Below are 21,689 nucleotides of genomic sequence, written 5' to 3' on the forward strand. Positions count from 1 at the left end.
CATCTTGGGGGCCTGCTCTTGAGTTCGGATGATCAAGAGTTTGAGAATTGGGCCAACGCAGGCTGCGTTGGGTCAAGCGCACGGAGTGCCACGCGTGACAAAATTTAAAATCGTGCGAGACGCAGGCCATACTGCGCCGTCGCCCGCGCTGCGTCTTCTCGCTGGTAACCCAAGACGCCTTGGGGGCCCACGCTAGTTTTCGATTCTTGCGTCTTGGGTTAACGCGAGCGCAAGAGCCCAATAGTGGCTTGGGTTCTGCGCATGCGCCCTCGCGGCTCGCAAGCTTCTTGGGTCCCCAAGCTCCTTGCATGCGCCTTGGCGGCTCGCAAGCTTCTTGGGTCCCCAAGCTCCTTGCATGCGCCTTGGCGGCTCGCAAGCTTCTTGGGTCCCCAATTCTCAAACTCTCTAATAGAGAGCTTGAGAATTGGGGCCCCAAGGAGCTTGGGGACCCAAGAAGCTTGCGAGCCGCCATGGCGCATGCGCAGAACCCAAGCCACTCTTGGGCTCTTGCGCTCGCGTTGACCCGAGACGCAAAATTTGAAAACTAGCGTAGGGCCCCAAGGCGTCTTGGGTCACCAGCGAGAAGACGCAGCGCGGGCCACGGCGCAGTGTGGCCTGCGTCTCGCATGATTTTAAATTTCGTCACGCGTGGCGCTCCGTGCGCTTGACTCAACGCAGCCTGCGTTGGCCCAATTCTCAAACTCTGCTGACTATCCGAACGCAAGAAGCAGGCTGCAGGCTGCCCAACGCAGCTTGGGGGCCCAGCGTCTTGGGTCCCCAATTCTCAAACTCTCTATTTTGTCCACTGCACATGAACACGTGTCAAAAACAGTTGCACACACAACAGAATCAGCGGGTGGGCCACCGGGTTATCACGTCAGAGAGAGTGAGAAAATACAACTTTGTCAAGAGTCCAGTGCAGACCCTGAGGTTGCCCCGCGCCACCCGGCTACTCCCACGTGGGGACCGGCATGTCTATCCTAACGGCCCTGTCATAGGATCGCTTTGTATTGTTTAGTGTTAATACATACCTGTAGATTCCAGCTTACCATTTAGTAAAACTTGCGCCGACATGACAATGCCCATGAAGTTTATTATATGGTGAAATTTGTGGCGCACAAAAAAGACACGGACAAAGGAAGTGAAGACTGGACGATGTGCTTACTTAAAGTTTTCATCGCATTTGATTTTGCTTTGTCGGCCCAGCCAGGACTCTCAGCGCCTGCGCGCACTGTTCAACGGTATGTTCTGCCTCTGTTGAAAAAACATTCTGTTGTAAGTAAGCGCATCATCCAGTCTTCACTTTCTTTGTCCGTCTTGTGCGCCACAAATTTCACCATGTATCACCACCAACAAACTCATTCTTACGTTCTTTCAAGTTTATTATGTCAATATGTCGAATTTGGAACAAGACAAGGATGTGCGAAAAAGCAGCTCGAAAATTTTCAATAACCAAATGACCTCGAATACTCTTGTGGAGATTATGTTTAACTACAGCAGTCACTACCGGTGACATGATCATCAGTAACTATCATCAATAAACTACCACAAATATCCTTCAAGGGTGAAAAATCAGCACTTTGAGCTCAACTACAGTTACCACTTAGAATCTTTATCTTCTCCGATATGATCTCAGAGTGTTTCTCCAGCCAGCTGCTACTAAGGCACTGAGCGTCTAGCTTCAGCGCAGAAGCTAAGCCTCCCTTGGTCCCGCAAACGCCCTCAACTCGCACGCCATTATCAGACACCTCAACCACGTTCTCGCAGTACTTGTCGCACACATACACGCGGCCCTCTACTTTCAGAGTGTCACTATCCAGGCATGCCCTGCGGCCGGCGCGCCGCTCCTCGTGCATTTTCTTGACGAGCAGTCGGCGTTGCTGACGTACAGTATAGGAAAAGTCCTCGCGTATCCCGATGCCCGTTCCCTTAAGCTTGCCACTGGCATTGAGCACTTCCCACTTCTTCGGCTCTCCACTGAGCTTTACCAAAATAGGCCTGGGGTTCGAAGCAGATTTTAGTCTATACGCGCTCACGATCTGATCCAAAGTAAGAGGGAAGTTTAGGAGGTTGTTGACGAGCTTAAGCACAAGCTCACCACACCACTGTGGATCCTGTTCGGACTCCGGAAGACCGAACACAACTACGTTGCACTTTCGCTGCCTCTCGTCGACTTTATCGAGATCAATCTGGGCACTGTTTATCTGCTTGGTGAGGTTGGAATGCTTGTGGTACAGCTCGCGTAGTCGTTGCTCTGTCATTTCCATGTCACGAAGCAGAAAGCGCATTTCGTTGCAGGCACGGTCCAGGGTGTCCAAGCGGTATACTGACTGTAGGTATAGGGCCTCGTATTCTTCGGCATTCACCGAGCCTGTATCGAGGTATGGCGTCATGAAAGACTCGTCGAAGCCGGCCGATTCCATGAAGTTTACGGCAAGCACTGTTACATGTATCCTTGCACAAGTCACTGCACGTACACTAGGGTCGGCAGTGTGCTTGTTCTGACAGGACTGGATGTCATGAGCTTAAAGATTGCCAGTTTTCCTTTCACCCCTTGTCCGATGAAAAAGTGAAGCCGAGCGCAATTCACATCCTGTAAACAATGAAGAAAAATGAGATATTTGTAAATCAGAAGCACAGAGGCGATGGGCGATTCTTAAGGTATAAGCAAAGTCCTTCAATAACTTTTACTGATCATGAAGATTTGACGGCAATTTTGGTATATGCGTTTATGTGCATTTAGGCACAAATGCCCAAAATAGGCATTTATACACACAATAAAAACACTGTAAAAGGTTTTCTTAACCTCCCATTCCCGCTCATGCATCAAAGCGGTGCGATAGGAGCGCTAGGAACAAAATACGCATTTGCCTAAAATCCGTTCTCCAGTCATCACCAATGACAGGCGCGCACATCCGGTTAGGCAGCATTGCGCAACCGAAATTATGGATGTGGTGCACGAGAGGCAGTTAGCATGAGCACATCTATCTCTAATTATGAGGCTGCAAACTGCGCCACGCGCACCACTGCTTGCGTTTCATTCGGCGCCGATAGCACGTGTGACAAGTTTTAATATGCAATTCCAACTCGTCCAATACACGCTAGTTGTGGGCAATAACCCACTTGTCGCTGAACTTATCGGTGAACTTAACAAAATGCCAAGAACTACACAGGACAAGCGCTGACTGCCAACTGAAATATTTACTGAGCATAACCCATGCTTAAATAACAAGGCGGCAAACGACGCGTACATGAGAGGCCGGTTAGAAAACAAGTTACAAAAATAGCAAACTGATAACTATCTGAGTAAGCTCTTAACCGGTCGCAGAAGAGTGGTAAGTTGGGCGAGTTGGTAATGATCCATTATGTAACTGCGCAAGAAACGGACGGTGACACAAGAGGAAGGAAAGCACAAACAGGCGCAGACTATCAACTGAAGCTTTATTGCAAGAACAATGGCAATATAAAGGACAGGATACAAGCAAGAAAGGGCAAAGGGGGAGGAGGAAAAGCCAAGAGGGACCCATATGCCGAGACATTCCCCTCGCACCAACGTAACAATGTACGGACGTGGGTTGGTAACAAAAATAGCGGTTCAGAATGGGGCATAGCGCTAACACACACGGACGAGGAAGAGACAACAGCCTCCGTGTGTGTTAGCGCTATGCCCCATTCTGAAGCATATAACCAACTAGCCCAAAAATCCACGTTGACAAAAAATAGCGGTGCTGCCCTGAGTGACTTCAACGGTCGCGAAAGGTACCAGCAAGCCTTTCCTAGTGCAAAAGCGGTCGGATGGCGAAATGAGTGCAATGGTGTCGGGCAGACCAGCGCAGTCGACTGACACAGCCATCGACGAGTTTAGAGGCACTTTGGTGTCGTCTTTGACGAGGATCTTGCTCGATACCGATGAACTGTCTGCTGGCGTAAAATCTGAGAACAGGGAGAGTTCGATTTCGGCTGGTGCGCAATGAATTACAGCGTCGTGGCGAGATCCCATCCCAGGATGACGTCGTGGGAGCATGCCATCCCACGATGACGTCGTGGGAGCATGCAGCAATTATTATGAACTCGACGTCGTACAGAACGTCCTGAATGACGACAGGAGCTGTGCGTATTGCTGTAGGATGAATACTCTGGGAGCTGGCTGTACGGAGGGACATCCCAGAAAGTGGCGTCGTCACTTTTCGTAGTAATCGGCTCAATGTTTTGTCCATAACGGATACGGTGGCTCCAGTGTCGACAAGGGCAGATGCGCGAACAGCGTCCACAAACACGTCTATCACGTTCCATGGGCTTCGCTGAGGGCTTTCGCAGTTCGATAGCGTCGCAGCCCTTGCCTCATGGACTGAGACGACTAGTTTTCCTGGTCGCGTGCGACCGGACGTGGCCGCATCGGCGACAGTGAACGACGTCGTGGAGACGGAGAGCGCCGAGTAGATGGAGCTTGACGTGACGTCGGTTACAGCGGCGTAGGTGGGTCGCAAAATGGGCGGTTAGACTGACTGGTGGCGGGCGACGCGACTCGAGGCGGCTGCACGCGATTGAGGTAACGCGCCACGTGGCCGGCGTAACCGCATGCGAAGCATATGGGGCGGTTGTCAGATGTGCGCCATCGGTTCGCTGAAGCAGGGCCCGCCCATGGCGCAAGATGTGATTGACGGAGTGGCAACTGAAATGACGGCATGGTGGGCTGCAGTCGTGGCTTATACATGACGTCGGCGTAGACAGCCGGCACACCTGCTTCGAAGGACTGAGGTCTGGCGGCGGTTTCGGCGTAACTCCGCGGGGCAGCCGGAGGGATTACTGGGGACGTCCTTGCCATTCACTTGGGCATAACTCAGCGGTGCAGGAGCCGGATGGCGCTGGTGGTACTCAGTGTGTGAGGTCCTGTCTCTTTCTATGTCGTCCTTTGTGCGTGTTCGCTAGCAATATGGAAGCAGGTTATATAAGAACTTTTATTCATTTTCTTAGATGAGATTTGGCTTCCGTTGTCCCTTCCAAATGACGGCTTGATGGTCCGTGAAATATAAGGAGAGCGGTTCTTGTATGGGTTGCGGTTGGACGTTCGTGAATGCAATGTCTATGCACCTCCCTCGGATGTTCGTGGGTTTCAAGTAGTCATAGGATGAGCACGTGAAAGCATATCTGCAAGCCATGTGTTGTATAAGCCAATTATTATTCCTGTCTGCGATATCCACGTTAAAATCACCAACCACTATGAACGGTGCATTCTTGTACTTTGTATTGTAATCTTTCAATGCCGGGTCGATGTATGCCTTGATATTTCCGACCGACAGGGCTCTCCGCTCCGCCGCCTTGTCTTCCATATGGCGCAGCGACTCCGAGCGAAAGAAGCGTGCCAAGAGCGAGCGCAGAGCGCATTTTATAGTTCTCACCCCTAGCGGTCTCCCATCGCACTGAATCGAAACATCTCGAACGATCGCCTCCATCCAATGATCTAGTGATCGCTCATCACATTATGCGCTCCCATACATCTGAATGGAGCCAGCGCCGCAGCGCCATCTCGTATTTTAATTCGTCAACTATGCTGCGCTAGCGCCATCTAGTGATATCCCGTCACACTAGCCTTTACCATGTATCTCTAGGAGCGAGCGCCACCAACGCCATCTAGTGATCACTTCACGAACTAGACGAGGTGGCTACGACGGAGGAGGGACTGACGCACGGCGTAAGGAGCTTCGTCCCTAAAAAATGGCTGCCATTCTGCCCTGCGAACGTGAATGTCCAGCGAATCTGAATCAAACACCACACATGTTGATGGGGGGTATGTCTTATTATTACTTTAGAGTAATGGTAGGTGATAATCGTTTTGTGGTCACTTAAAACCGCATGCTGAAGCATCAAAACCGCATGTTGGATGATAAGACGCCTGTGAACAATGGGAAAACCTCACGTGTTCCCGGTAAAGATTTGGTTGCAGCTGCTTTGCACTTCACAATAGGGTTTAAATGACGTCAAACGGCCCTTCCTTCTACCCGCGTGTTTCCCACTTTCATATATAGAAGGGAGACCCGTCTAGCAACTCATTCACTTCATTCTAAGACTGCCATGGGTAGACCACGGAAATTAAAGACACCAGAAGAACAGCGTGAATACAATGCTCCACGAAAAGAACAAATTCGACTAGGTGAAAATGGCCGCGGAACCAATCACGATCTACCACAGCGACCACAAAGCGATTTTCACTACCATAACTCTATAGCAATTATATAACGATTTTCCATGGGGACGAAGCCGTTCCGAGGTAGAGGTATACAGCTGCGCTGTGAAAATAGCGCTCTCGGTGGCAAAAACATGGAACTATTGGCGCGGACGCGTTTATTGCAGGAAGTCTGGCTAGCCTTCACAGCGTCGCAGCTGATGTATAAAACATAGTTACAGCTAGCTGCAAGTGCGCTATTCCTACTATACTCGAATGAAGGAAAGATTACTTTAAAGTGCTCGTTTTTCTTTGTTAGACACAATATTATTGAGAACTAACAGACAGCAATGCCAAGGAAAGTATAGGGGTGTTATTTGTAGTAATTAGAATATAAATGTGAAGAAAGTAAAGTGGACGAAAAGATAACTTGCCGCCGGCAGGGACCGAACCTGCGACCTTCGAATAACGCGTCCGAAGCTCTGCCACTGAGCTACGCCGGCGGTCATCTCCCCGTCCACTTTATAGGGTATATATGTGGATTGAAACTTAGGAGTGTCAGTCAGCGCCAGTCGCAGCCATGGCGGCGAGTGTGGAACACTCTTTTTTCTGCCTTTATGGCGTCACGTAGCACGTGATCTATTTACGAGCAGGCAGCTGACCAATAGTCCCTCACATACTACCTGAAGGCATCATGTCTGCCAGAACGAGACCCTCGCTATGAATGAAGGAAAGATTACTTTAAAGGGCTCGTTTTTCTTTGTTAGACACAATAATATTGAGAACTAACAGACAGCAATACCAAGTATAGGGGTGTTATTTGTAGTAATTAGAATATAAATGTGAAGAAAATAAAGTGGACGAAAAGATAACTTGCCGCCGGCAAGGACCGAACCTGCGACCTTCGAATAACGCATGCGATGCTTTACCACTGAGCTACGGCGGCGGTCATCTCTCCGTCCACTTTATAGGGTATATATGTGGATTGAAACTTAGGAGTGTCAATAAGCGCCAGTCGCAGCCATGGCGGCAAGTGTAGTAATTAGAATTTATATTCTAATTACTACAAATAACACCCCTATACTTTCCTTGGCATTGTTGTCTGTTAGTTCTCAATAATATTGTGTCTAACACAGAAAAACGAGCCCTTTAAAGTAATCTTTCCTTCATTCATAGCGAGGGTCTCGTTCTGGCAGACATGATGCCTTCGGTAGTATGCGACGGACTATTGGTCAGCTGCCTGCTCGTAAATAGATCACGTGCTACGTGACGCCAAAAAGGCAGAAAAAAGAGTGTTCCACACTCGCCGCCATGGCTGCGACTGGCGCTGACTGACACTCCTAAGTTTCAATCCAGATATATACCCTATAAAGTGGACGGGGAGATGACCGCCGCCGTAGCTCCGTGGTAGAGCATCGGACGCGTTATTCGAAGGTCGCAAGTTCGGTCCCTGCCGGCGGCAAGTTATCTTTTCGTCCACTTTACTTTCTTCACATTTATATTCTAATTACTACAAATAACACCCCTATACTTGGCATTGCTGTCTGTTAGTTCTCAATATTATTGTGTTTAACAAAGAAAAACGAGCCCTTTAAAGTAATCTTTCCTTCATTCATAGCGAGGGTCTCGTTCTGGCAGACATGATGCCTTCAGGTAGTATGCGAGGGACTATTGGTCAGCTGCCTGCTCGTAAATAGATCACGTGCTACGTGACGCCAAAAAGGCAGAAAAAAGAGTGTTCCACACTCGCCGCCATGGCTGCGACTGGCGCTGACTGACACTCCTAAGTTTCAATCCACATATATACCCTATAAAGTGGACGGGGAGATTACCGCCGCTGTAGCTCAGTGGTACAGCATTGGACGCGTTATTCGAAGGTCGCAGGTTCGGTCCCTGCCGGCGGCAAGTTATCTTTTCGTCCACTTTACTTTCTTCACATTTATATTCTAATTACTACAAATAACACCCCTATACTTTCCTTGGCATTGCTGTCTGTTAGTTCTCAATAATATTGTGTCCTTCTATACTCAGTAGTACTTTCATGTCTCGCTGCCTGGCGCTGATATGTTGTCACTTGTGTATGGTTAAATTGTATTTCAGTATTCACTGTAGAGTGCTAAATACACAGCTGCGTGGACAGCGGCCATTTGAAGTCTCGTTCAAATTCTGACAAAGCCTACTGAAGAGAGCTTCCTGAAAACAGCATCGAAGTAAAAAAAACGCCAAGCCTGCGCGGAAAGCGCAGCACAGTCACAGCGAAAGCGAGAGGGGCGGCATTTCTAGAGACTGTTGTAAACTCTCTTTGGGCTACTAAAAATTCGGGGACCCTTAAGCTTCGCCTTTAAGAGTTCAACGCGATAGCGAAATCCGGCCCCTAGTGCGCACTTCAACCACTAAAGGCATACTTATTAATGTGCGTTTTTACACACACACGCACAAAACACACACACGCGCGCGCGCGATGTATCTATAGTGATGGTACAGGTTTTCGATCTAAATCACTTCCCTGTGCTAGAGTCGAAACATGTTTCTCATGTGGCGAAGCCTTGGTACTGTTTAATGGGTAGCGCTCTCCAGAGGCTTCTAGTGGGACGTCATCTTCTGAACGTCGCTCGCGCTCGGAGCCCGTGCTTTTGCCTTGACTGTCGCCACTACGTATTGCCGCTGAGTGCCGTCCAATAAGCACCTTAACAAATTGGTGGAGAGGGCTGTACCGTCACAACTTCGGTCCTCATTCGATACCCCTGGCGCTTCGATCCCGTACCCTGCCATCTACCATGCCTGAAGACGCCGGCCAGCAGACGCTTCCGCCTGCACCGACCTCATGTCCCGGTGTCCATGGGCGTAGGCAGGAGGGTGCAAAAGGGGCACTTGCCCCCCCCCCCCCCCCAATCCACGCCGGCACTTCTCGTTCTACTAGACAACTAACCTTTGGTAAATGGAATATTCCACGAACTAACAATGTATATGGCGAACGGCTTTTGCAGTTCGTTGGTATTAAAATCTGGAATGTTATTCCTTTTGAAATAAAAATGTGTTCTAATTTCACTAAGGCACTAGAAAAACACTACTTAGAAGAATGTACTGATTTACTAATGTCCTGTCATATTTAGTCTAATAACTGTCTTAATTTTAGTATGTAAGTAGGTGATTTTCTTGCTTCGTTCTTACCTGTGTTGTAACGGTTTTGTGCGGTTATTTCATGTACTGTAATGTTTCTTTGCTGGATATTATATAACTTTTTAATTACACTCTTCCGAAGTGCCATTATAAAATGCTTCTTTTTGGACCAAAACTAGCCTATGGCTATGGGTCCACACAGTGTATGCAAACTTTTTATAAAAAAATGTGAGCAATAAAATTCAATTCACTTGCCCCCCACCCAAGCTACGCCAGCTCTCCCCCGTCCCCCAGCCTCGATGCAACACGGGTTTGCACCCCAAAGGCAAAATCCTACCGACGCCCATGCCGGTGTCGCTCGCATTCGCGATCCCCCTATCTTCACTGGAGCAGATGGGGCCGACGTCGAGGACTGGCTGACGATTTATGAACGCGTAAGTGTTCCCAATAATTAGGACGACGCAGGAAAATTGACGAACTTGGTCTTCTACATCGCGGGTATGGCAGGCCTGTGGTACAACAACCACGCCTCAGATTTTGCGGCGTGGTCCGACTTCAAGACCGCCATTATGAACGTGTTTGGTCGCCCTGCCGTTCGCAAGCTGCAGGCCGAACAGCGTTTACCCGAACGAGCTCAGCAGGCTGGCGAATCCTTCACCAGCTACATAGAAGACATCCTCGATTTCTGTAAGATAGCCGACGCCACCATGTCTGAATCTGCAAGATCAGGCACATTATAAAAGGCATCGATGACGATGCCTTCACGATGCTCCTCGCCAAAAACCCCAGCACAGTGGCAGAGGTCATAACGCTCTGCCAAAGCTATGAGGAGCTGCACCGGCAGCGGTCGATGACCTGTCGCTCTCCATCACGCGACGCCGAGCTCGCTGGCTTGTCGACCATATCCGACCACTCCGCGTTGCTCGCGGTGGTGAAGTCATTCATGCGCGAAGAAATCGCGCGCCAGTTGTCTCTGCTGGACTTTGCTCACCCTCAGTGCGTTCCACAGCCGTCAACAACTTTTCTCCCTCCCCTCCGTCGAGCGATCAAGCAGGAAATCGCGGAGGTCATGCCTGAGTACCCGTTAATGCATTAAGCTGGGCTAGTTGGTATTGATCGTATGCTTCCATATTCCTAGCGAACACGCACGACATAACCTCACACACTGGTTCTCACATCTTTCATGATGATGTAATGGGCGAATTTTCACGGAAGAGTCATGAACCTCCGGAGCTTCGCCCACTCATCATCATTCACCCCGTGGATACGCTGTGATTTTTTTTATTTAGGCTGCGTAATAAATAAAAATGCTTGGTGCCTCAGAAATAGACGGATTCCGCTATACGAGTGACGATAGGTATTTCTGTGAAAAAATCCGTAAACAGGGGTTGGGTGCTCGAGCCAACGTTTCGACAAGTGGACTTGTCTTCAAGGCTGGAACTGATTTCCTTAGCTATCATGTGTATATGCTTCGTGCCCTCTCCAAAAGAAGGGGTGGGAAGGGGGGGGGGGGAGAGGCCACCGCGACGACTGGGTGAGTCATAAGGAACGCGAAAAAAAACGAACAAAAAGCGGGGGGGGGGGAGGGGGGCACGGGAAGGTGTACGTTTCACTGAATGATTGTCAATGGAAGCACGTGGCATTTTAACAATACTAGGTTCGAAATGCCTAGAAGAAGTGATTAACTCTCATTCGTTTTCGTTGTGTATGTACCATATCGAATAGATTCAAGAGCCCCTTAGAAACGTTAATGCCTGCTGGCTGGAGTGTATTGAACTTGTGAATAAGGTATGACTCAGTATATTTTCTGTCTCTTGGGGACCGGCAGTTCGACTGAAGTATGCAAAGTTTGAGATCTTCGAAGTTGTGACCTGCTACATTAAGAATGTAGAATGTAGAATGGAGAATGTAGCAGGTCACAACTTCGAAGATCTCAAACTTTACATACTTCAGTCAAACTTCCGGTCCCCAAGAGACAGAAAATATACAGACTCATACCTTATTCACAAGCTCAATACACTCCAGCCAGCAGGCATTAACGTTTCTAAGGGGCTCTTGAATCTATTCGGTATGGTACATACACAACGAAAACGAATGAGAGTTAATCCCTTCTTCTAGGCATTTCGAACCTACTATTGTTAAAATGCCACGTGCTTTCATTGGCAATCATTCAGTGAAACGTACACCTTCCCGTCCCCCCCTCCCCCCCGCCCCCCGCTTTTACAGCGAAAGCTGTTATGAGATCATTTCGCCGGCCGTTTTTGGCGCCGTAGTTGTCCGCCGCCGCCGCCGCCGCTGCCGCCGCCGCCGCCGGTGTCCGTAACCAGTATAGCTCCAAATAAGAAAAAAAACGAAATAAGAAAAAAATTCCAGGATGGAACGAGGTTCGAACCTGGGCCCTCTGCGTGGGAGCCCAGTATTCAACCTCTGAGCCATGCCGGTGCTTGAAATTGCTTTGCAAAAAGGCCCTATACAGGCTTCATGTCGGGAAGGAACCACATTAGCATATGCAGTATAGCGTGGTAGAAGAGTAAAATAAGCACCAAGCGTCGCACAACGCGAATTCTGTAACCAGGCGTCACACAATGCGAATTGCGCAGCGAGTAGGTTGTTGAATGCTTCCAACCCATTACAAAGGGCTCTGCCATAATTATTCGTCGTCATCATGCACAGCATCAACAAAGTGCGCATAACGCCTTACATGCGTTTAGCAGGTACCACGGCTCTCCGTCAAATGACGAAAAATGACGCAGTGCCTGCTGCCCTACTTCTCCAAAGTTACAATGATTTAGAGCGTAGTGGGTTTCTCGCAAGTGCACTTGTATTGGTTGCCAAGGAAGCCCGTAAGCGCATGATCCATTTCCTCGGGGTCTCAGTGAAGTTCTTCGCCCCCCCCCCCCGTCTCTCTCCCACGTCAACGTATGTTATACAGCATGACGGGAGAGGGAAATAGCGAGCGGGCGTCACCCAATGCAAATTACATAACTGGTGGGCCGTTTAAAGCTTCCAACCCATTACAAAGGGCTGAGCCATAATTCTTCATCGTCATCAGTCGTCGCGTCAACGAAGTGCACATAATACCTTAGAGACGTGTAGCTGGTGCCTCGCTTCTCCGCAGAATGACAAATAACGGCTTAGTAGGTGCTCCCAAACTTCACAAAAATTGTGAGTTATGGCGTAGTGGGTACCTTTCTAGTGTACTTGTATTGTAGCCCCAAGAGTGCTTACAACGGACTCTACAAACGCCGCTCTTCCAGCTTTCGCTGTGACTGTGCTGCGGTTTCAGCGCAGGCCTGGCGTTTTTTGTTCCTTTTTTTTTTCGCGTTCCTTATGACTCACCCAGTCGTCGCGGTGGCCTCTCCCACCCCCTCCCCACCCCTTCTCCCTTCTTTTGGAGAGGGCACGAAGCATATACACACGATAGCTAAGGAAATCAGTTCTAGCCTTGAAGACAAGTCCACTTGTCGAAACGTTGGCTCGAGCACCCACCCCCTGTTTACGGATTTTTTCATCGCAGCTTCCATCTTCCACTTCCTGCCGTTTTAAATGCGAAGCATTTCTTAGCGAACTTCTGCGACTTTGAGCGTATCATTCTATCTATCTATCTATCTATCTATCTATCTATCTATCTATCTATCTATCTATCTATCTATCTATCTATCTATCTATCTATCTATCTATCTATCTATCTATCTATCTATCTATCTATCCGCCTACGACTTTGTGCTCTCCTGGCCGTTTCGTTAATCGGATGTATACCAAAATTGGTGTGTGATAACATGGCCTTATTACGAACGTAAACGATAGGTCATATCATGAAAATCATGACACGCATGTCATGAACAGCATGATTTACATTCCACGACCTTAGGCTCTTGCGGCCGTTCCGTTAATTTCATATACACCAAAATTAGTACGGCGTGACACGAGTTCATGACGAACATAATGACTGGTCCTAACATGCTAATCATGACGCGCATGTCATGTGCAGCATGATTTACATGACATGGTCTCTGGGAGCTCGCGGCCGTTTAAATGAAGGGATATATACGAAAACTGGTATGACGAGACATTTCTGTATGACGAACATAACTGACACGTGGTAACATGAAAATCATGACATGCATGTCATGTATGACATGATTTACATGCCACGCTCATGGCGCACTCGCGGTCGTTTCGCTAGATTGATATACACCAAAATTGGTATTGTGCTATGGGACTTTATGAAGAACATGAATAACAGGTCGTAGCATGCAAACCATGACATCCATGACATGTATGTCATGATTTACATGCCACGCTCATGGTGCGTTTGCGGCCGTTTCGCTTGTGTGATATACACCAAAATTGGTATTGCGCAACACGACCGTATGACGAACGTAAGTGAGAGGTGGTAACATGACAATCATGACATGCAAGTCATGTACAACCTGATTTACAAGCCACGCTCATGGTGCGCTAGCGGCCTTTTCAGTAGATTGATATACACCAAAATTGATATTGCGCGAAGTGACTGTATGAAGAACATGAATAACAGTTGGTAAGGTGAAAACCATGACATGCATGTCATCTATGTCATGATTTACATGCCACGCTCATGATGCATTCGCGGCCGCTTCGCTAGCTTGATGTACACCAAAATTGGTATTGCGCGCAGCGACTGTATGATGAGCGTAAATGAGACATGGTAACATGAAAATCATGACATGCATGACATGTAGGACATGATTTACATGTCATGGTCATGGCGCTTTTGCGGCCGTTTCGCTAGCTTAATATACACCAAAATTGGTATTGCGCGAAGCGACTGTATGACGAACGTAAATAAAAGGGGTTAACATGAAAATCATGACATGCATGTCATGTATGGCATGATTTTCATGCTATACTCGTGGTGCACTCGCGGCCATTTCGCTTGTTTGATATACACCAAAATTGATATTCCGCGATGTGACTGTATGGCGAACATAAATGAGAGGTCTTAACATGCGAATCATGTTATGCATGTCATGTACGGTATGATTTACATGCCACTGTCATGGTGTGCTTCCGGCCGTTTTGTTAACTGGATATATACCAAAACTGGTATGGCACGACACGAGTGCGTGATGAACATAAGCGACAGGTCATGCATTGTATATACCAGAATATGCGTTTCATTGGCATGGTGTATACTAGATTCTGCATGCATGCGTGCATGGCAAACATGCGACATATGGTGGACTAGATGCCATGGCATGAATGATTTCATTTGCCTCAAAGACAAACAAGGCGATGTATGCAGCTCTTTGCTGGTTGCTTCGCATTACACCGATTCCCACAGTGCGTGGGATCTGCCGAATTTTTTTTTTTTGGATAGGTATTTCTGTATCACATAGCGTCTCGCTGTTTTCGTTTTCAGGTTTTACAGCAGAGCAGTTATGTTCGAGGTTTGGCGTGTGTCGTAGATAGAAAATTCTAATCATCATGGGCCGGCACGTGCTCAATGACCACCTTAGCATTCTATGCAGACGCTTAAGAAGAGAGACCAAAACGTGCCCATCGCTCTGCTGTGACCCAGCCTTGCGCGACTTAGAGCAAGCCGCCCTAATTTTAAATGCGGAGCATTTCTTAGTCGCACCTGCGGCGTCGGCGGCGCTGTCCACACCCCCACTGCGCATGCTCGGCTCGTCTCGTGCCGGCAGCAAGCCTCTCTTCTCCCTCCCTCCATCCTCTCGCTCGAACGCGGGCGGTGTGTATAAAGCGGCGGAGCGCGCGTTCGGAATTCAGTCAAGGGCGTCTTTACTTGGCTTTCGCTTGACTTGACGCTTTGCTTGACTCGAGTAGATGCGATGGAAGCAACAGTACCTTCAATCAGCGTCCCACCATTCGTTGAAGGCAACGTCACCCCACCCTCACCGTCGTCGGCGTCAACAACAGCAAGCAACGCAGAAGACAAGGCTGCGAAGAGACGAGCATATATACGACGCTGAACGCAAGCGTTTGAAGCGAGCTGCGGACTTGGAACTTCGTGCACGCTGGAGCCGTTCAAGTCGTACTTGGTGTGCGCATCGTGTAACAATTAAGCATTCCCAAACCATACCCAATTACGCAACATTCACGCGATACCCCCACCACTCTGCGACGCATTTACTCGAGTTCCCCCCGTGGGAAGTTGCGAGCGACTTTTTTAGATGCGAAGCAGCTTTTGCGCTAGGCTTTGTCCGCAGTTCCATTGGCAACAGTCCGCTTTCTAAAACAAACCATAGCCATCTGTAACATATTGACATGCATATTGAGCCCGCGCTCGCGCCAAGGAGAAGTCTTCTTCGTCTTGTTCTTCGACCGCCTTGTGATGATACGTGCAGAGCGCGCGCTCGCGTCAAGGAGAAGTCCTCTTCGTCTTGTTCTTCAACCGCCTTGATGATGATACGTGCAGAGCACTTTAGGGGCCCGGGCTGCCGTATGCTGTCCTAGCTTGGCGTAACGCAGACAAAACCACGTGTGCTGGCACGCGCTAGCGCGTTCGGGCCTGTGTAAGGGGCTGGGTGAGACGCTGTGGCCTATCCCCCTTACACTCTCTCAGCAATCATGTGATGGCGTCGGCGAACGAGATTCTGGAGACGCGCGATGAACCAACGCGTTGTATCCTAGTCACAACGCGCTGGCACGCGCTGGCGCGTTCGGGCCTGTGTAAAGGCCCGAACACACGTACGCGTTGCAGCGCCTCAACGCGTGACCTTTTGACGCGGCGCCGCGCCCTCTCCCTACGGGGAGAGAAGGCGCGCGGCTACGCGAAGCTACGCGCCCTCCCTCTCCATAGGGAGAGGGCGCAGCGCCGCGTCAAAAAGTCACGCGTTGACGCGCTGCAACGCGTACGTGTGTTCGGGCCTTAAGGATCTGGGTAAGACGCTGTGCGCTCTCCCCCTTACACTCTCTCAGCAATCACGTGATGGCGTCGGGGAACGAGATTCTGCAGACGCGCGATGCACCCACGTGGCGTGCCCCAACAAGAGTTCGGGACGAGTAACAGCAACAGCAACTACAGTGAATTCCTGGTGTGCTCCACATGCAAGGACGCGTTAACATCGGGCAAGGTGCCCGTGATGAACGGAACTTTAAGTCGTGTCACGCGCTTCTTCGCATCCCCACATGGTTCCCTTTAGTGGGAGATGGTGAAATTTTGTTCGTTCGCAGTTAGTCGCGACCCCTCGCGCGGAGGCTTGTGCTCAGCTCGCATTTATAACAATGAAAGCCAATGACGAGACGCGTGAAGTTATATATTTTGGCGGCTGAACGTCTTGCATATCTTCCAGAGCGTTGCACTACATACATGTATAAAATAGAGTACAGCCCCAGGCGGAGTCTGAACAAATTCTACAAGGCATTGCTTCGATTCATACACAACACGAGCCTTATTTACAGCACACGATTATAGAACACACATATTCGCAAAAAAAAATGTACACACAAGGTTTAAGGACACCATTTTATAGCAACTAAGAGTAAATAAATAAATAAATAATGCGCTGGCGTGAAGACGAGCGCCGCCAGTGCTGTTCTAGGCGTCGTGACTTTGTGGCGTACGAGATGAGATCGACATGGAACTGTCAACTTAGAGAGCGCCCACTGCAGTATTATATAACATTAGCTTTGCGTTTACACTCCGTTTCCTTGACACTAATGCATGCACACATTGACTCAGTCGGAACGCCAGTTGGCTCATGGTGTGAGTGCACACGGTGTTCATACCAGCATGGAAGGCGGAATGCTACTTGGCGCTATACCACCCAGCCAATTCAATGAAGCACTGACGGCGCATACAATTTGCTTTCGTTTTCGTATTGCAGTCAAAAGCGGCTCCTCGTGTCTTTGAGACCCTCTCACACTGCGAAGCAGTGCGTATAGTGGGGCAGCATGATCATCTCTAAGGCGTTGCCGGCCGCCCATATCTGAAGGTAGAAGGGTAAAGCACTTCTACCTTCGGAGGTAGAAGGAAATTACCTATATATCGCATTTACAGAACGCCCATATCACAATAATGTGAAATTTGTTCGACCAGACAGGGCAGCAGGTCTCTTTCGCCACAACAGTTGGAATAAGGAAAAGGAAATATGCGCTTACCGAAACATTCACACTGTCCTTCCGCAGCAATCAATGAAAATTACAGCACAGTGGCTTGGAGCACACAGGATCCACCAATACAAAAGACTTATCGTTGAAACAGGAATTCCGTCCCTGTTTAACACACCCACGTCAGCGGCCACAGTAAGCACTGACTATGTGGCCAGTGCAGTGCCTACGGGCACTGTACAATCTTTTCTATCAACAAAGCAGGTAGCGAGGGCAGCATCGAAATGAAGTTTATGCAAATCCGGAGCAGTACAGAGGCGACGAGGAGCTCTAACGTAAGTGGAGCACGGAGTGCGCAACGGCGGACCACAGTGAGCGCGGAGGCGTCCTATGTTTAGCGCCTTTGGTACGCGTTGGGGCGGCGGCGCAAAAAATAGGTCGCCAGACCTCTCGCCACGACGCAGGTTTGCGGAGGCGAGTCACTTGCGCGATGACGCTCATCCGCAGAAATGCCACGCATTTTCTTTTTTTTCATGGCTCTAGCTTCTAGCGATATATGTTCCTTCCTGAGCGACTCCGGTCCGCTTCATGTCAAACGGAAGTTGAGATGTCTGGCTGTTTCTCAAAACCCCAATTAACATAAAAAAAGGAGGTAATGGTTTAATAGTTACATTGAATACATATGTGGCGCCTTTTGTTTCTGTTTTTTTCAGAGCCAGTCCACTTTGAGTGAAACCGGAAAATGCAGTTTTTTGCTACTGACGAGCGATAGCAGACGACGCGGGTACGTGTCTCGCGCCTTCGCGCGAAGGAAACCAAGATCGGCGCCGAGCTCACGTGCGCTCGGGCATAGTAAAAAAAGAAAGAGGGTCAGTCAGTACCTTCCTGATCTCCAATGTGTTTGGATTTCTCTTACGCCGCCTCGGAAGCCATAGAAACCGATGACCACAACCGCAAGTCACACTGCCGAAGCGAACTTAGCGGCAACAACCACTTCTCACCAAAAGTGTCATAAGCGGTAGCAAGTTTCAAGTTCTTCTCAGGACATAGGCGGGACAGAGAGGCGTTCTTAGTGACAGAATTTTGAAGGCGAGATAAATTGTGGTATAGATTTGTGTGGACACATCATCATCTACGAAATACAGTAAAACCCCGGTGATACAAATCCCTCGGGGTTACCAAAAATATCCGTATCATCCGAAATTCGTATCACAGAAAACATGGAAAATTAGTATGCGACAAAAGAAAGTTGGCATACGTTTTGATTTAGTGTTTCCCAGGGCCGCGCCGACGTCATGAACAGCGCTAAATGATTGCCATTAAAGTTTTTAGACGTCAACGATCGTACTTGTACTCGTAAATATACGGTGCGTGCGCGCGTGTGTAATCAATGAACCAGATGTGTTGAGACCCGTGACCGCTAGTAGCTCCTTATTACGCTTTTCTGCATAACATCAAAGTACTGCGGCGAAAGTGACCTTAAGAAGCGCTTTGTACGCGATAGATGAAGGCCAGAAAATTTTAGAATCGGTCCTTTGTTCCTGTTACCTTCTTATCGCGTTGGTGTTGGGGGTGCTTTTCGGGATAATTGCAGCCGTGCCCGCAAAATCGGGAGGTTTGCTCAAAATCCGAAAGTCTCCCGTGCAAATCGGCGAGTTGGCATGTGTGCGCGTACGCTGCGAGGCCTAGCTCCTTCGCCAAGACCGTCCGCTCCGTCTCTTGGGGTCTTCGTCCACCTTTCATGGGACTTCATGATGAACCCGCAACCCAAATTTCAGTCTTGTTTCATAGAACGTCTGATTGCGAGGACATGGCTTGCATCAACGTTAACACAGTACAAATACGCTGCTGCCTCGAGCACGGCAGCACGCGTCAACGCAGTGGAAAAAAAAAAAAGAAAACAAACGCGACGTCAACGCCACCTGAAATCTAAACGCGAAGGCGCAGAAAGGCCTCCAAGATTCGCGCGCACAATCTCTGAGGCAACGACGCACCGTTGACGGTCGCGCAGCGCGCATGCCCGCACCAGCCGCGTCTTTCGCAACAGCGCGGGCAGCCCCTGTTCGTACCTGTGCGCTAGCGTACGGTCGTATCAAACGTCACCGGGTGAAAATCGGTTCGCAACAACCGTACTCCAATACATTGCAGGCTAATGGGCCCTGGCCGGGACCACAGAAAAATTCGTATCACCCCGAAATTCGTGCGAGCCGTGATCGTATCGCCGAGGTTTTACTGTAATACAGCCTAGAACATATTTAATATCAATATCAAGTGCGTGTCGTGCCACTGCACGAGAAACGCGCATTTAGTTTTCATGAAAAAACCAACCGCCACCTGCGTCACGAGTTGGCTGCCATGATCCTTGCGAGAGCTCTCTCCTAGCCGACCATTTTAGCGGACAGAGGGGGCAGACTTGCACGGGAGTACAAAGGCAGACGTCTTTGCCACGGCAGTGCATTTTTGGGGGGTCACGCATATTTGCAACATCCCAGAGGGAATTATAGCAGCACTCAGGGAGCCTTCGCTTGAAAAAGATGTCCGCGCGTTGCTTATGTCAGCACTCAGGGAGCCTTCGCTTAAATAAGAAAGATGTCCGCGCGTTGCTTATGTGAACACGATTTTTTGTGATCACGTAGCCAGCTACGTTTACATGAAAACCATTCTGGATGCCACCATGCTCGGCGCTCTTTGAAACCGAAACTGCGACTGGCGCTATAAAACAGTCACAAAAAAAATTGACCATCGCGCGCTCGCTCGTGCCCACAGGGTTTAACACTTTCGTGACCACGCCTATTCTCTTCGTTAGTATGTTAACGATGACTTCAACTTCAAATTTTCGCGCTCTCTGAGCGCTTCTGCACAGCTAACGCCATCCAAAGGGCAAAAGAGCATGTTGTTTATCAATTTCGCTTGGGGGTTTCTTTATTGCGCCGCGGGGAGATTTTTAAAGCTCGTTCGCAGTCGGGTAGATGAGCGCCGTGACGTCGACGTCGCTCGTGGGTGCTCCACGGAAACGGCGAATTTCGACTAATTCCGATGAATCTGAGCGGGAATCTCTGGATGATGGTAGCAGCACATACACGGAAGACGACTTCGATTCGTCAGACTTCAGTACGGACGGTGAAAGTGCGTCAAACCGCCCCGGAACATCAGCAGCTATCCGCTGGTAAGTTTCGTCCTCTCCTCGGGCCGTTTCATCGCTACCGCGCGTCGACGTAAACCTATCCGGTGCGTACTAAATGTCACAGTTCTTATCTGCGAGGTGTCAACTTCGTTTGGGCGGAAGCATCTGGCGCCTTCTGCAGAAAGAGCGGAGTTCTCTCCGCGAAGACGGCGCGGAGTGGACCTTGACCTAGCGCTCCAGAGTGCCACGCGGCGGCTTCCTCATGTTGTTTTTCACTGCAGAAGTCGTCAGAGAGATATGCAACCACACAAATAAGCATGCGTGGATGCATATTTTCGAAAAGCCGACGCACAGTGAGACAACCTTTGTTTCACCGCATCGAGAAACTGCTTCGCGCGGTGGCATGATAGGCACCAGTGCTTATATTTTTTATGTATGTAAATAACCTTTGTACCTACAGATCTTATATTTGCAGTAGTAGTCTTTCAGGGCCTTGCGTTCAAAACGTATATCTCGATATCTTTAAGTTTACCCTGTGCAGAGTAGCATTGATATTTTCTTATGATTTTTTTCTTTTTTATGCATTTTTTTGCTTTGATAATTTTTGATAGTATTCAGAATAAATATGTTACTTGAAATTAATACTGTTAGAAAGACCAATTCTTCTTCTATCATTTGACGCCCTACACTTCAGCATCAATGAACTTCTGTGGCAAGAAAAAAAAATATATCCTGGACCATCCAAAAACAGCCGCTTTTTCCGCGGTCACGAAAGTGTTAAAGCCGTGATAAGTGGGCCGTTAGCTACTTATTGCAAGAGAAAAAACAAGGTGTAAAATTTTTGTGTCAGTACTCTGTTAAGCGACTGGCCGATGACTGCAAATATGGGTCATTTCGACACCCCATGCTACGAGACCAAATCGTCAGTGGAATTACCGACGTGCCAATGCAAACGCGGTTAGAGTGCGGTACGGGCCATAGAGGCTGCTCGCATGGATTTCCGTACGCTAAGCCCTCACCCAACGCCACAGTCGGAGCCAGCGCAACTGACAGTCGAAACTTCCATGGTAGCAACAAACGTAGTAGTGCAATCTGGGCGTCGCGAGCGCCGGTGCTTCCGCTGCGGCGGTACCCATCAAGCGCGCCAGTGCGAACACGTCAACTCAGTTTGCTACAAATGCGGGCGGCAAGGGCATTTGGCAAGAGTGTGCAAAAGTGATAGCAAAT

At 49.0% G+C, this 21,689-nt stretch overlaps 1 protein-coding gene across 1 annotated transcript; it reads right to left on the reverse strand.

The window, feature by feature from the left end:
• Positions 1-1,339: 1,339 nt before the first annotated feature.
• Positions 1,340-17,696, reverse strand: LOC119378583 (uncharacterized). Its single transcript, XM_037647667.2, has 2 exons — positions 17,390-17,696; positions 1,340-2,593 (listed from the first exon to the last, which is right to left on the reverse strand). The coding sequence occupies exon 2, from the start codon at positions 2,421-2,423 to the stop codon at positions 1,587-1,589; it is 837 nt and encodes a 278-aa protein (XP_037503595.1). The 5' UTR covers positions 2,424-2,593; positions 17,390-17,696; the 3' UTR covers positions 1,340-1,586.
• Positions 17,697-21,689: the final 3,993 nt, after the last annotated feature.

This window comes from Rhipicephalus sanguineus, unplaced genomic scaffold, assembly GCF_013339695.2.
Source record: "Rhipicephalus sanguineus isolate Rsan-2018 unplaced genomic scaffold, BIME_Rsan_1.4 Seq8838, whole genome shotgun sequence".
NCBI lineage: Eukaryota > Metazoa > Arthropoda > Arachnida > Ixodida > Ixodidae > Rhipicephalus > Rhipicephalus sanguineus.

Excerpts from the sequence above, each read along its gene's own strand:
- LOC119378583 (XM_037647667.2), bottom strand. The coding sequence starts at position 2,423 with ATGGAATCGGCCGGCTTCGACGAGTCTTTCATGACGCCATACCTCGAT.